This window comes from Prenolepis imparis, unplaced genomic scaffold, assembly GCF_030444845.1.
Source record: "Prenolepis imparis isolate NDT839.2.m4 unplaced genomic scaffold, iyPreImpa1.0 SCAF_13, whole genome shotgun sequence".
Lineage (NCBI taxonomy): Eukaryota > Metazoa > Arthropoda > Insecta > Hymenoptera > Formicidae > Prenolepis > Prenolepis imparis.
In genome coordinates, this window is record NW_028141171.1 from 3,458,256 (window position 1) to 3,474,818 (window position 16,563).

General features: G+C 30.7%; 2 protein-coding genes across 4 annotated transcripts; both read right to left on the reverse strand.

Annotated features, from left to right (window-relative positions):
* Positions 1-1,699: 1,699 nt before the first annotated feature.
* On the reverse strand, positions 1,700-2,691 carry LOC145944325 (uncharacterized). Its single transcript, XM_083052588.1, has 2 exons — positions 2,666-2,691; positions 1,700-2,107 (listed from the first exon to the last, which is right to left on the reverse strand). Exons 1-2 carry the CDS (start codon positions 2,675-2,677, stop codon positions 1,700-1,702), a joined length of 420 nt encoding a protein of 139 aa, XP_082908714.1. The 5' UTR covers positions 2,678-2,691.
* Positions 2,692-6,263: 3,572 nt separating this feature from the next.
* On the reverse strand, positions 6,264-15,968 carry LOC145944507 (choline/ethanolamine transporter FLVCR2). Of its 3 annotated transcripts, XM_083052862.1 has the most exons (8): positions 12,668-12,895; positions 12,220-12,501; positions 11,903-12,137; positions 11,179-11,416; positions 10,289-10,503; positions 10,009-10,112; positions 9,777-9,887; positions 6,264-8,757 (listed from the first exon to the last, which is right to left on the reverse strand). In XM_083052862.1, the coding sequence occupies exons 2-8, from the start codon at positions 12,420-12,422 to the stop codon at positions 8,412-8,414; spliced, it is 1,452 nt and encodes a 483-aa protein (XP_082908988.1). In that variant the 5' UTR covers positions 12,423-12,501; positions 12,668-12,895; the 3' UTR covers positions 6,264-8,411. The 3 variants fall into 3 exon arrangements, with proteins under 3 accessions (XP_082908988.1, XP_082908989.1, XP_082908987.1); XM_083052863.1 differs by lacking the exons at positions 12,220-12,501; positions 12,668-12,895 and adding an exon at positions 15,569-15,968; XM_083052861.1 differs by having other exon boundaries at positions 12,220-12,895.
* Between the last annotated feature and the right edge of the window lie 595 nt (positions 15,969-16,563).

Genomic DNA, 16,563 nt, shown 5'->3' on the forward strand with positions numbered 1-16,563 from the left:
AACTATTGAACACACAATTCATTATTTTAATTCATACTTTTATGATAAATTTATATTACAAATATTTTATAATTTATAATGTTTATTCGATCAATTTCTATGTCAATATGTAACTGTTATTGATAGCTTGATCGCACACAGTTAATTAACGAAAAGTTGATATTAGAAACAAAATAAATCAAAAATAAAATTGAAACATGATATTCTTAATTGAAAATTTAACTTGCATACAAAACTGAACTATTTGGCATTATAGAACTAGTTTGCATTATATTATACTTGCGCATTCATTTTTAACTATAAAAATAGCTCAATATGTGCAATCTAGAAATCCCTTTATTACAAAACACAAACATTTTGTCTCTTTGTGACAAAATTCCTGCAGATATTCTTGATATATATATATATATATATATATATATAATATATATATATATTCCGAAGAGAGAAACAGCAAATAAAAGTGAAAGAATTTACTATAATGCAGTTGACTTACAGCGTCGCGTATACATTGATGTTTTGTGGAAAATTTTACGTATAATTTTACGTACAATTTTAAACATTTTTACATAGCGATAATAAAACACTAATGGCCAGTTTCATTATCTTCGATCAATTTTAATCTCTGATTAAACTATATCTTTGTCTCTTTTCGGATACATTCTTAAAAAGAGACAAAGATATAGTTTAACCGGACGTTAAAGTTAACCAGAGATGAAACTGGCCATAATTCTTGTTTTGCAGATATTTATATACTGTGGATCAAATGAATAAATTACTTTGCAGTTTTTTTATGTTGTTGCAAATTATGGAAAACAAACGAAATATGAAAGCATTTGAAACCTCAGTATTGTTCTTAATATTCTTACGTTACTGCAATCCGTGTAGTAATTGAAAGAACAGAAGAGCAAAAATCTGAAGATTTTCATTTATATTTGCTGTTCACATAGAATCACTCACATAGAAACATATATTTTATACATATATATATACACTATATACATATACATATATATGTATATTCATATATAAATTAATATAAAATATGTGTCATGTTCACTATCTTATCTTCAGCAGTAATATTACCAACAATAAATAAAATTTTGGCTAGATTTCTCTATCGAAGGTAAACTATTATACGTAGTAATACATAATACGTAAATTACATAATATATTATTACGAGCTTTTAAACTTTGAACATAATTTGTTTTTTATCTTTAGTTTACTAAAAAATAGAATTTTGTATTTATTGATTTTTTTTTTTTATTATATAAAATCTTATTTACATATTATGTATATAATTTATTATATATATGTACATACATACACACATACACACGTGTTTTATATATATATATATATATATATATATATATATAATATATATAAAAAAATTTAAGAAAACCATTCCGTATATAAAAAATAAAAAATAGAAATATATAATTAACAATCAAGATATTTTAATTAAAACATCATCTTATAAAATAATTAATAATTTGTACATTAACCTCTTAAGTATAAATAATATTTCTCTAGAGTTGTAGAAAATTATTTTTTTATTCTTATAAATTTGTTTATGTTTTATATAACGATTAATGTAATGGGTTATATACAATACATATATATTTGATATTTATTCAAATCTATCAATGTGACAAGAGATGTGCAATTTTATCATTTCTTCTAATTCATCCCGTGTCATCCTTGCGTGATGATTTGAGCCGGTAGAAATGGAAAAGTGTTGTAGACGTAGACAGGTCGATTAAACGCGAAGGAATTCGCGATCGCCAGAGCGGGATTCGTATTGAAATCCTCCTCGGGTTGCTCGTTCGACGCCGTCGTCGTCGTCGTGGTTTTTAGGGTGGTGGTTCTTGGCGTCATCGTCGTCGTCGTGCTAGGGGTAGTAGTGAAAAACGGATCGCGATAGGTAGCTGTGGTATGGTCCGGAGGTTCGTAGCTCTGTAATCTCGGGACACCATAATACGCATGCAGTCGATTGTTATTGGGATTAAAGCGCCGGCCGTTAGGACGCCAACCCCTAGGCTCGTACCCCGATAAATCTGACGTTACCACCAGTCCGAAATAAAGGAGGGTGAGGAGGATAAACTGAAAAAGATACAAAGATGATTTAAATAAACCAAAGGCAGCGCGTGTATTCGAATATATTGGGTTATTATTCACGCTTTATTGAATATATTCGAGAATGTTTATACGAAAGATATGGAAAAATGCTTTCGTTTATGATGCGATGCTCTTTATTTGTCGAGAATGCAGTTGCATGTTTTGAAAGCAAATAAAAATAAAATATTAAAATATATCTATATTTAATTAAATAACAATATTATTTAAAGCGTATTTTATATTATGGATTGAACAAAAAAATTATCTCTCTTTCTTTTTCTAACTGATAAATTTAAAAACAAATTTTTCCTCAAGCAGAAATCAAGATTTCATAAATAACAATTTTTTATTTCGAATTTGCAAGTGTGTTTTGTGTAAAGCACAATAGTATTATCTGTTTTCGAGAATTATTTCGCCAACTACTCTTGCAAATCTGTGCACTATCATTGCATATCACTATCATTACTTGATGATCATGCTATATTTCTTCAAGTGCTAAATCCTTTGTTAGCGGGACCGGGAATAAAATGCAACGTTTTTTACCTTCTCTCTCATTTCTTTTGTCGATGTTGAACGCGCACCGAAAAATTTTGAACTGGTCTTCGCTCATCGATTCCGTCTTTATATGCGAAGCGATTGTACTTATATGAGATTGGAGCGTCTAGACTTTGTGAATACGAAACAAGGTGATGACGAGATTTCGTTCTTCGTTTCGCTGATTCGTTTCGTAATACGTATGTTACCCGTATTACGTGTTAAGAATGTTAAAAAAAATTTGCTATTTGTACGTCGTTAGATTTTTATTTGCATATAATGTATTTGGATTACATTTTTCTATATACGTCACATGTAATTTTTTATATCGAATTTACACGACTAAAACGAATTGCGGATCAACTGATTTTATTCTTCTCGAAGGAACGGAACGATGTAAAAATTGTATTTATTTTTTAATAATGCGAATCAGATACGATCTCTCGGTTCTCCTCACACAATACGTTTATTCTCTTTAATAATTGTCTGACTTTCATATCAGAGTTTCTACAATGTTTGGTCCGCAAACAGATAATATGCCGATAATACAGAGTGTAACGTCACGTCAATAATAGAAGCAGCCTACGGTGTGTTTCTCGTCGGGTAGCAAATTAATGATTCAGGATAAACACGTTGTGCTAACATTTATGCGGCAGCAACAGCAGCAGCGAATTTTCAACAAAAAAGAAAAAGAAATATACTTCCATTTTAATCGATTACCCTCAAAAATCTTTTTATTTTTGATTGTATAACAAAATGTTTCAAACAAAAATTGAAGTGGGATAAAAGATAGCGTTACTAACTTTTTTCTAAAGAGCGCTTTTCAAGGTCATTTGAAGATCATTTATGTTTTTTTAAATGGAACTATCTTAATTTTATATATATATATATATATATATATATATATATATTAATATAATATATAAAAAATCGATTTCTTGCAATTTCGGCACAAAAAGTTATAATATAAAATATCTCGTAAACTCTCTCTGCTATTCACTTTTTGGCCATCTTACCTTATAACTTTTTATAGTAAATATTGATAAATAAATTATCGCGTTTATATATATTCTCAGATTCGCTCAAGATGCTCGCGAATCTAAGAGAACATCAATCACTTTAGAAAACGAGACGTTAATTGAGTCACAAGCGATTAAGAGTAAAAAAAAGGAGTGAAAAAAGAGCGACAAGAAGTAAAGATTTAAAAAATAAAGTAGCAATGAAACACACGCACATATACCTATCGGACGAGTGTTTTTCACCATTGGGTGTTTTAAAACATGGAAGCGAGAACACGTCCATTGTAGTAACGGTGTTGTAATAGCTTACGTGAATTAAGGACGTGTCTGGAATTTAAGACCGCGCCCGACGCGCGACCGTAATGCATACTCTACGAATTCGCAAGATCGATGGACGTTGCTTGCGTTTGCCTACACAAATTCGCCCCGGGGCGATCTAGAAACGTGGCGGGCTAACTAATCGCCGGATTGACAGTGAAGCTGAGCGACGACGTTAATTGGGATTCCGAATGTGTGTTATACACTTAGAACTTGCGCCGATTGTCATCGATCGCGCATAACAATACGATGCTTAGTAACAATATATTAACTCATCATTTGCAAATACTTTTTGATTGTTAAATTTACTTTATTTCAAACAGCTATTTTTTGTGTCTTTTATTTATTAATATTTGAGAAATATAGCGAGGAGATAAGGAGATAATTTCTGCAGAAATAAATGTTTAATTATAAATTCTTGGTTGCAGAAAATTGATTATTCCTTTCTCAATTTGATTTTTCTCGACAGAGGAAAAATCACATTAGTTTTCTTTATTTTGTTAAGTGTAGAAATACCTGTGCGTAAGATTTTTGCAAACATTTTTTTTATATTGTTAAATTTTAAGTAACTATTTTTTTATAAGTATCTTTTATTTATAAATTTGAGATACCGAGTATTTTATCTTTATAAGAATAAACTTTTAATGATAAATTTTGAGATACAGAAAATCGGAATCGATTGCACTAGTTTACAAAAAAATATTTTTTTCCATTATTTGAAACCAGACATGACATTTTTTGCGATATTTAATTTTTTTTGTAAAAAAGGTCAACATTATTTTGAAATTCTGATCAGAAGTCATATGAATGTATTATTCATCCCTTATGAAATGCATTTTTTCTATTTCGATATCTTACTTTTTCGTCATGTTAAAAAGGATTTAAGTACAGAGTTTTGCCGAGATAGCAAATATTCCACCTATGGTGATGAAGTCATATAATTATAATCATAATTTGTAGTTTAGGACTATTGATACACATACACAGTGTTACTTACCGTAATAGATTTCATTAAATGTACATATATTTATATAGGATGTCTTATTTTAATTACCTACCTTGAATTTTTCGAAACAAATGCATTTTCGAAAAAAAATGTTTCAGACATAAGTTGTGTGATCTAAAGAGGGGACAAATAATGGTAATCAATTTTGGAAAAAATAATTTTTTTCCAAAAAACCTTTTTTTCTTCAGGAGCATCTCCATATAAGAAATAGAATAGTTCCCAGCTTTAATCTTTCATATCATGGCTAAAAAGTAAGATATTGAAATAAAAAAATGCATTTTATTGGGAATAAACAATACATTCATGATATCTGCTCAGACTTTTCAGATAACGTTAACCATTTTTACAAAAAAGTCTTAAAAAATATCGCAAAGAAAAACATTTCTTACACATTAAACCTCAATTATTTTGGAAATCTGACATGGTAGTGTTTGATTTGCGACATCTCGTTTTCAGCATTATTCAAAAATTCATAAGAAACACCGTCTGGTTTAAAATAATTTTTGCCTGTAAACTAGTGTTATTCTTTTCTCCCAATTTGATGTTTCTGAAGGGATAAAAAATTACATTAACCCTCTCTATTTTGTAAAGTATCGTCGTAAGATTTTTGCGAGCACAGAATTCGTGAGTAGGTTTTTTTGTCGTAAATATTAGGGGGGGCACGATTCTACCTGAAAAATTCTATCGCCTGACATACGCGCATTTTGGGACGAGAAAGATAAATAGAAAAGACAGGCGTGCGTTATCATCGCCACGCGAAATCGTGATAACAAACTGCTGTCGCAGGCAGAGACGGTATATACGAGTGTCGGCTGATCGAAAGCATGCGATATAATAGCTCGCGCTCGTCGAGAGAACTTTTGTCCCCTGATTGAGTATATATCAAGTATTCCGGTCGAGTAACAAGTGGTGGACGCGTCATGTCACGCGTCAAATGCAGCGTATTATGCGGCGTTCATTTCCATGGCTTTGTGTTATCTAAAAACAGCGCTCTCTGAGGTGTCCTTCTCCTCTCTTCCCTCTTCCTCCTCTTTGATTGAAGTTCCGCGCCGATAATCGAAATGGTTATTGTTTCTGTTCGTCGATGTGGCCGAATCGATATATGGCGAAATGTTCGCGTTCTTGCATTCTTATTTTCGACGAGCCGCCTGTTTGAGAGCAATCATCGAGATGGAATTTTTTCAGGACTTCAAAATCTATACGTACAATGTAGAGAAATTTAGCCGAAAAATATAGAGAGGGAAAAGATTTTGTCAGAAAGGAATTTGTGTAGCGAGAAAATATATTTTTTATTAATTAATAGATATATTACATTTATATCAATAAGCCTCAAGTACTTGAAACGTTTACGTAAAATGTCAGAATTTGTGCAATTTATTCAGCTTTATTTATTGTTTATTTATTTATAAACATGTATGTTTTTTAAAATCTGTTGAGATACATTTGTTCTATCATAATTTATATTCATATTTTCTCATACTTTTCATTTTTCACATAACAGTTTGTCATTTTTTAAACACATATTCATGTAAAAACAAGTTAAGCAAGCTATCGTATATGATTAATATTAAAATGCGTTACCATGTAAGTTTTGTTATCTAGAATTAATTAAGCTCTTATCTCTCGTATAACAAGATGAAGCCAGAATATATCATAAAAGTTAAGAACAATTTTACAATCTTCAAGAAAAAAAAATAATTTTTAATGTGCACAAGCCCTCCTCATTGCTTATTCATTACTTTTTTTTAGGTACTAGCTCGTGTTAAAGCTTTTCTCATAAAGTTAATCTTCTTAAGAAGTAATCTCATTTTATACGATAGAGGTAATATCAAAGTACGCCATATTACTTGTTGGCAAAAATTAATTTCGTTATTAAAAGAAAATTTATAAAATACGTGATTATGTATATTCGCGTGAAAAAAACTAAATTTTCACCCAACTATGCACAAAATGCGGAATTATTTTTTATGCATTTGTTATTTACGCATTTATCACTGCAGATGCACATTGCTCAGAAGATGTAGAAAAGCATCGATCAAAATTCAGCAGATAATTGATATTCATATATATTTATATCCAAATATATCCATATACATCCAATAATCTAAATAATGGATAAAATCACGATTATTTGAATATATACCTACATATATATACATTAGGGTGGTCGTTATATGGGTTTTTTCAGAATTTTAATGTTGGATAGTCGTAAATCGGCTTTAAATGTGAAAAAAAAAATCTCTAATTTTTTCAGATTTTTATTTTGAGTCCTGAGTCTCCCTGTTGGCACGTAATTTTCTTTTTCATTTAAAAAATATTTATTTAAGTTAGTTCTAGTCTAAAATAGCGACATTTTATGAAATACGTTTCATTGAAAATAGTAAAACATCGTATATGAGGTATTTCACTCGAGTTGTGTGTGTTATACTACACACAAATCGAGTGAAAAAATTTAAATTATTATTTTACGGAGTAATCAATATATCGATTAATTTATTATTTTCCATTGATTTTTTTTGTTGAAGATATAATTTTTTTTTGTATTCTTTTTTAATACAGCTTATTTTTTTGTATTGGTAGTCCTGATAATACATTGGGCTTTTGTTTTAGGTATTTCACATGAGAGCTTAATATCTTAACACCACAGTTCTGCAGCTGCTTCTGTCATCAATTTTTTTTCTGTTATCAATTTTTTTCTAAAAAAAAAAAAAAATTATCGAAAATTTGCGCTTAATCATTGAGCACTGGAATGGAATTCCCTACACATCTTTTTTCTATATAATCGAAATAACGACGATTTAAAGTTCAAGGAAGATTCAAAAAAATATAAGATACGTCGTTATATTGCTTGAAAAATGGATAAAAAATAATTAACTGAATTAAAAACACCCACGACTCGTGTGGAATAGCCCATATACGATTTTTGACTATCTTTTATGAAAAATTGAATAATTTTGTTCACTACTTTTGCAGCTGACTCCATCTAGAACTGAAGTAAATTAGTATTTTTTTCAAATTATTAAAAAATATCATATAAATAATATTTAAATAACATATAAATGAATAAATAAATGAATTGATATAAGAATATAACATAACACACAACTCGAGTGAAATACCCCGTATACAATTTCATGCTATACCTCACGGCAGCGAAACTTATTTAAATCAGGTTTGTTGATTCTATTTTTAATCTAAAAATTACTTAAATTGGTATTTTTTTAAATGGAAAAAATCCACGTGCAAACAGGGAGACTCAGAGCTGAAAATAAAAATCTGAAAAAATTAGAGAATTATTTTTTCTACATTTGGAGCTGATTTATGACCATCCAACATGATCTTCCATTTAACGACCACCCTAATATACATATATATTTTTTTTAAATATAAAATATGAAGAATTTGACATCTATTAATTAATATTATAAGCTAGTTGATCGGTTTCTGGAATGTTATTGATGTTGCTCTCGAGTTTCGCAATTCTTTCACACTGAGCCTTCTTCTTCGTATCTTGTCGTCTTTGTTCGTCTTCCGTTAAAATGGTTATAATCAAGCCGAGCAAGAGGATCGAGCAAAAGGCAACGTGCACAGGAATATCGCCGTACGCTTTCAATAATATTCCCAGTATTATAACGAATATTACGCCGTAAATGTTATTCGTTATATTGAGGATTCCCGCGGATATATTCTCCGATTCTGGATACGTATATTCGGTGCTCAATTCATATCCCATCGCTAGGTATCCCCACATGAAAAATCTATCACAAACATGATACCAAGAAAGTAACATATTATTCTCAGGAGTCGTATAATAGTAGAAATAATATAGAAGAATATTCCAAATAAATTATACGAAATAAAATATAATAAAATTCAAAATTTTATATCTTTTGAGCAATGAGTCTTAAATTATTATAATTTTTTAATCCGTAAAAAATATATAGGTATACAGGATATCCAATTTTTAATTGATCACCCCCAAAAACTTTGTTATTTTTGATTATACAATAAAATGTTTCAAACAAAAATTGTTTGATTTGAAGGAGAACAGACGATGACGCTACTAACTTTTTTCTGAAGGGCACTTTTCAAGATTATTTGAAGGTCATTTGTTTTTTTTAATGGAACTATTCTAATTTTTTTATATAAATCGATTCCTCGCAATTTTCAGTATAAAACTATAAAATTATAAGGGTAAGATGGCCAACAAATGAATAGTTTATGAGATATTTCGTACTTAAATTTGACATAATATTTTACATAAACTATGAAATATCGTAAAATATTTATTTTTCGATGATCTTACCTCAATACTTTTATGCATAAAATAATAAAAAGAATTAAGTAATGTAAAGAAAACACATAGTTGTTTGTAAAAAAAGTATGTAGCTACTAGTTGCAAATTACATACTTTTTTATGTAAAATTATGTCACAAAAACGTACAAAATATCTCATAAACTAGTTAAAGTACAAAATATCTCATAAACTATTAACTTTTTGGCCATCTTATCTTTATAACTTTTCATGCCGAAAATTACAGAGAATCGATTTGTAATGTAAAAAAATTAGAGTAATTCTATTTAAAAAAACAAATGATCTTCAAATGACCTTGACAAGCGCCCTTCAGAAAAAAGTCAGTATCACCATCTTTTATCCTCCTTCAAATCAAACAAACTTTTGTCTAAAGTCTAAAACATTTTGTTGTACAATCAAAAATTTAAAAGTTTTTGGAGGTCGATTAAAATTGGACATTGGATAAATGTATTGATACATTACCCTAGAAAAATGGATGATACATATACCATCCATTTTATGCCAAGACAAATAAATACGGCAAATAGTGTTTGACCACACAATGTGAGTAAGTATACAGTCACGGCACTCTCTCTGAAAGTTTAAATTATTAATCACCTAAAATAGCAATAATGCATGTTTTGTGACAACCAGCAGCTTATGACTGCCAGGGTAAATTAGAATTGCATTTTTCGAAAAAAAATGTTTCTCTTACTTGAACTTATGTGTTTTATCAAGAATGATACCGGAAACAACAGTACCAACCATACCGCTGACAATCATAGCTAATCCAATTCTGCCCGCATCTTCCTCTCCATTCTAGAATAAATATAAGCGTCTTGGGTTTGAATATATGTACGAAATGTATGAAAATATTTTTAAATGCTGTTAACATATAAAAATATTTATTCGCAAAATTCTCTCACTCTCTCTCTCTCTCTCTCTCTCTCTCTCGTTTTATGTTTTATCTGCTATATCGTTGAACATTCACTCACCTCAAAGTGCAGGAGGAATATTTGATTGAGTAACGTAGCGAAGACATTCAACACACCGACGTTTAAGCCGTGAGAATTACAGAGCAGGACATAATTTGTGTTTTTGAAGAGTCTTTTAATCGGTTTGACGAAAGCCTCATCCTTCTTCTTTGTTCGATTCAGTTTTTGCAGGGCCCGCGTCTCGCTCGGCGGCAGTTTCGGTTCGTCCTGAAATACTGATACACGAAAGCACTTTGAGAGAATTAAAAACAATATAATATGTTTTGTGTAGCGCGATTTAATTAATTAATCCATATATATGCGGTCGGCGTATGTAAATAAAAAACAAACCGAACGAAACCTGGGATTAAAGTGAATTTATCGGCTATCGAAATATTTGACCACACTAAAAATATTATACACTGGAAAAAAGATGAGATATCGATATTATCGAATTTTTCATTCCACTAATATGTTAAAAATTTCCTTAATACGTTGGATGTATATTAATAAAATGCGGAACATGCGGAATGCATATGAGATACGGGACATTTGGATATATGCAATGAGTGACTTTCTAATTTAAATTTATGAAAAATTATTTTATAAAAAATATTCAACTTTGAATTACTATAGTTTAATATGTAAAATATTGTGCATAAATATATATAAATTTTATATTAATTAAAATTAATATTGAATAAATATACATATGCATAAAATAACAAAATTTTGTTCTTTATCTATATTAGATTAGAAAAATGGTCATAAGAGCGCTAGATTATACAGAAATTAAAATATTATTTGCATTGGGTTCAGATCTATTTCAATTATAAGAGATAAAAATTGAATAAATTTATATTAGATGGATGAGACGTGTCTGTAGTTTGCATAGGTTTCATATAACTTACATAGGAGTACTAGAACGAATCCAATCGTGGTAACGATCGCAACGGCCCAGCATAAACGTGACAGATCGTTGCCGATGTTATCTAGATTTTCATGATTCTTCACTATTATAGGCGTCAAGAGAAATCCAAATGCTATTCCCACTTGGTTACCAAAAAGACCCAAACACGTGGCGGTCGAGAGTTCGTTAGAAGGAAACCATTGAGCGGCCAAGCGCCCTGGTATCGGTAGAACCAGAGTCTAATAAAGTACAGTGTAATTATCATTAACAGAAAAGGAAGATATATACAGTGTCCCGAAATTTTCGCGATTTAAAATATCATAGGAAGAAAGTTCTCGAAAAAATAAATTAAAAAAATATTTGCCATTTTTCACTCTAAACAGTAATTTTTGAGATCTATTTATATTTTTTAATTTATTTTTTCGAGAATTTTCTTGCTGATATTGTGATTCGCGAATTTCGGGATACTATATACACAATTACTATACTTACTATATTTATTTTATATTTATTTTATTTTATAGAGTAACTATACTTACTATATTTATTTTATATAGTCACTACATCTACTATATTTACTTTACATAATTATTATACTTACTACATTTACTTTATATAGTTATTACGACTTACTATAGTGTAAGTATAGTAAGATAAGAAAGAAAGACGAGAAAAAAAGATACAACGCAGATATCAAGCTTTTTTAATGAGATTAAGAAAATAACCTGGGTAAATCCGACTATACAATGACCGATGATAACGATGTGATAACTGTCGGGGTGAATGGAGAAGGTTTTTATCCATGCTCCCAGGCAGCTCAAGCCGCTGCCAAGGAGAGCGGTCCATCGCAGACTTCCGTACTTGTCTGACATATATTGCACTGGGAATACGAACACCGCGTAAAGCAGCATGAACGACATCGACGTCCAGTCGACCATTAACGTAGAGACTCCATAATATCTGAATAATATACAAAGAAGAAATAGGTCCACTTATATTTTTCATGACTGTTTGGATTTTAAGAGAAATGTGCGATAATAACCTAGAGACTATGTTAGTTATTATCGAGTATTCTATCCATTGAGCAGCGATCGCACCGTTATACAACATAAAGATGGCTAGCACCAGCCATCTTCTTTTATACACTTTTAATTTTAACGGTTTAATTTCCGATTGCACGTCTAATTTCGCAATCTTTGTCGAATTTTTTACAGTGAGCACTTCTTTCAGATTTGTATCTTCCATTCTTCTTGCTCTTTCGCAAAGTATGTTTCGTAGAAATCTTTATATTTTCACTTATATGCTACAGAAATTGTACTCAAATCTATATTTAAAGAAATATTAGAATATTCTCTTAAATTATTTGTTAATTGTTGTTAATAAATTTTTAATAATTATTTTTTATTAATATAAATATTAGGTATTTAATAAAATTTTTTTTCAAAACATTCACTTCCGACATTTACTTAAGTTATAGAATCTTATATTACACTTTTGCTTATTAGTTCTGGAATACAGAATTTAAAGCGCGAATTTCGATACGATTCGGAACTATATTTCGTAGTTCGAAATTCTCCATTCCGCGAATTAAAAAAAAATGAAGAAGCGACGCTGAAATATAAAATCGATGTTGATCGAAATTGAAATAAAGTGTAACTGACAACAGAGAGAGTAATATTTCCGCAGCGAAACCAGACGCAATTCAATCATTACGCGATGAATTTATCTTATCTACATTCAGGCTCAAATATAATGATTTTATTAGCCTGAAGACTTAAGAAGCCGACAATTTAAATTCCGTGTACTTAGTCTTATCACAATTTTTTTATCAGATTCCGCCGCCATGTCTCAGCGCAGCTCTAAATCAAACCATAAGACAGCTTCATCTCTCTTGTATGTTTGAAATCTGAAAACAATCCATTTTTACAAATCGAGCAATTTATACACGCGACATGAAATGCCTTGTTATTGCTCGAACGATTGAGAATATCGAAGGCATGTATAATTTTGACATAAATCACATATATACGGGAAGATCGGCTATAGAATCCTATCGGATCCTACGAGAGAGCGAAATGGCAATTTGAATTACGTGACAACGGGATTCCGAATGACTATATCGCACTGACAATAAGATAAGATCCGCATATTCGTGTAATTTCAGTGAGTTTCAGGATATATGCACCTATTGTAAAAGAGAAGGAGAAAGAGAGAGAGAGAGAGAAAGAGAGAGGTGCACGATTCTGTTATCGAGATTCAAAGTTTGAACGTTCTTGTAGCAGGCATTATTAGTCGCAAATATGCATTCTAAATCAAGGCTAGTACTTTTCGCGTTTCCAGAAAAAATATACGTAAATATATGATAGAATTTTTATCAGAAAATTTTTCCTCTTAAATTTTCCGCTTTTCTGTCTAAAGAATTTAATTTAATTGTTATTACTTAATCAGCGATGCGTGGATTAAAAATTATGTAGGTGATGACGGTCTTATATATGTATCTGCGGACCAAAATATATATTCTGTACGCTTCAGCATATGATATGTATATGCAATCATGTCAATGCAGCTAGAAATAGTTCCGTGGGGAGTTAATTAACGTCGAAACTACAGTATTGCATACAATCGCTATGAAGTATGGCTTAATTGTACGCTTAATTGTAAACACAATACGTATTTCGCTTGGGAATTTGTTACCGCGAGAGAGAGAGTGATAGGAGGGAAGGGGGAAAAATTACGAGAATATCACGATACTCATTTTTCGTTGCAGAAAAATATACTATGTTATTCTAGAAGAAAAAAGTCTATGGAATATATCTTATTTCGTGCACGAGGCAAGCTACTAAATTTAACTTTATGCATTGCACAAAGGGGGGACCGAAAGGAGTTTGGTATCCCGATATCGTTTCTGCGCCCCATGGGTTCCTGCAGAAGGTGGTGCATGTATGTACCTACATAGACGTTACACGCGATACATTTTCCATTGACGTGAGAATTTCCGCACGTTAGAATTTTCTGACATTTGGAAAACTCAGTACATATACGATGCATTCAACGCGGTGATTCGAATACGAAACTGCGAACAATCGTTTCACATTTGGTGTTAATGGCGAAAGATATAAAAAATACAAAACCAGGTGCGAAAAGGACTAATATAAGAGCCGGGCGTAGATGTTAGGCGCAACACTTTGTTTTTAAATTCTTCTCTAATTATTTTAGATATAATTATTATTTATTATTATTTGAATATTATTATTATAGATTAAAAAAATCTCTTTCACGTATAAATATCTCGATTTTTCATATCATTGAAATAAATAATTCAACAATCTCTCAGAATGTGTAATCAGGCTGAAAATGATTTTATGATTCGTGTTTCGCTCTTGTCGACCATTCGATTGATGAATCGAGAGTCTCGAATGTGAACAATTTGAATTGTGTATACAGGGTGTTTCATTTTAATTGACGCATTGAAATAAGTGGAGAAAGACACGTGGGATTGAAAAACGTTTGAGACAAAAGTTGTATGGTTCGGAGGGGGACATAACATAGTAATATTCATATGACCTTGGGCGGCGCCTCCAAGGTCAAGTGAAGGTGAGAATGAATTTTTTAAATGGAAACCCATATTTTTTATTATAACATCTTTTTCTACTAATTAATTTGAACAACTTTTATCTGAAGCATTTTTTTATTTTCCTAATATTTTTTCTTCTTTTCAAAATTCATTCTCACCTTCATTTGACCTTGGAGACGCCGCTCAAGGTCATATGAATATTACTGTTATGTCCCCCTCCGAACCATACAACTTTTGTCTCAAACGTTTTTCAATCCCACGTGTCTTTCTCCACTTATTTCAATGCGTCAATTAAAATGAAACACCCTGTATATACACATATATATAATCCCTAAAAAATTACTTTATAAATCACAATTTATCGTTAAAAAATCGACTTTTTCAGGTTGACATAACTCAACGAAAAACTATTGAATCGAAAAGTTTGAACTTTCACGCGTTTTTTATCTTATTGAGCTACGTAACCGATTCACTCCGTGCAATTCAGGAAGGTGGACCTTTTATTATTAATCAGTTTTGCAAGTTCTCACTTTATCATCTGCCATTGCAAAACTGATAATTTGTAATTAACACTAAAATTTTATCAAATTGCAGACTTCCAACTTTATTTTCGTTTTCGAAACATCTCGATATCATAATTATTAGCTGCGTTATAAATATTTGAAGTTTCACAATTTTTTTCTATTTTTCTATTGTACCGCTTTTTTTGACCAAGTGTAGAATAACTATAAAACGGTAAGAAACAGAGAAACTATGAGACGGAGAGACGATGAAATAAAAATAAATTTTATATAAATTTAATATTTAAAACACATACCTCTTCTGATAAGTATATTAATCCTCATTATCATGATGACACACAAACTGTCAAAACGCATAATTGTCAAAATAAAAAATCGATATCAGCATCTTGTACGTCGCGTCGCTAACGCAATCATCCGTAGAAAATAGCAAAAAGAGATCACGTTTGTATACATCTGAATGATAATGATGACGACGTGGACATTTTTAACATAAATCTTCACATGTGGAACTTTGCATTGTAATATTTCTGATTATAGACCACGTAGAACTAAAAATAAAGATATTTTCCTTATATAATTAAGACTCAAGTTATTCTTTAAATCAATGAAGAACTCGATCAGCTCTCGTTATTGAGAATTCGAAATATGAAGGGCAACTGGGCCATTCGCGTAGATATCCGGCGCGTCTCACTGTTGCTTGCACGTGACTTGGCGCCTGACCCTCTCGTGTCTCTTGATTTGCTTTATATAAAGTGGAGTAATGGAGTAATAATCGCGCTCAATTGACATTCAGACAATTGAAATACAGGGATGGTTCCGTTTGCCTACATTCCCGATTGCCAACAGCTTCGTTTGCACACAACATATTGTCTACAACTTCGATCGCCCACAGAGCGAGTGCCTACATGCATTATTGCACACATGTAATAATTAAGACACATCGCACACGTGACATCTTTGCGCACATACACATTGCACAAAAAATTGCAAGCCTATGTCTAATTGTATAATTATTCTCATTAATAATTGAAAGCATCGGTCAATAAGGATAGATCCTAAATCCATGGAAATGTGTCCGATCGGGACAATATGCAATATGAACATGTGTCTTCAAATATAATATATATTAAGAGAAATGTAACATTTTTATATTAAATTAAAATTCGATTTTTTTAAATAAAATATTTTATTTTATTATTACTTGTAATGTGATTATAAATGATTGGATGATCTTTTTATCTCTGTATTGCTTTATTTGAAGTACACATATATATTATAGCATTATCAA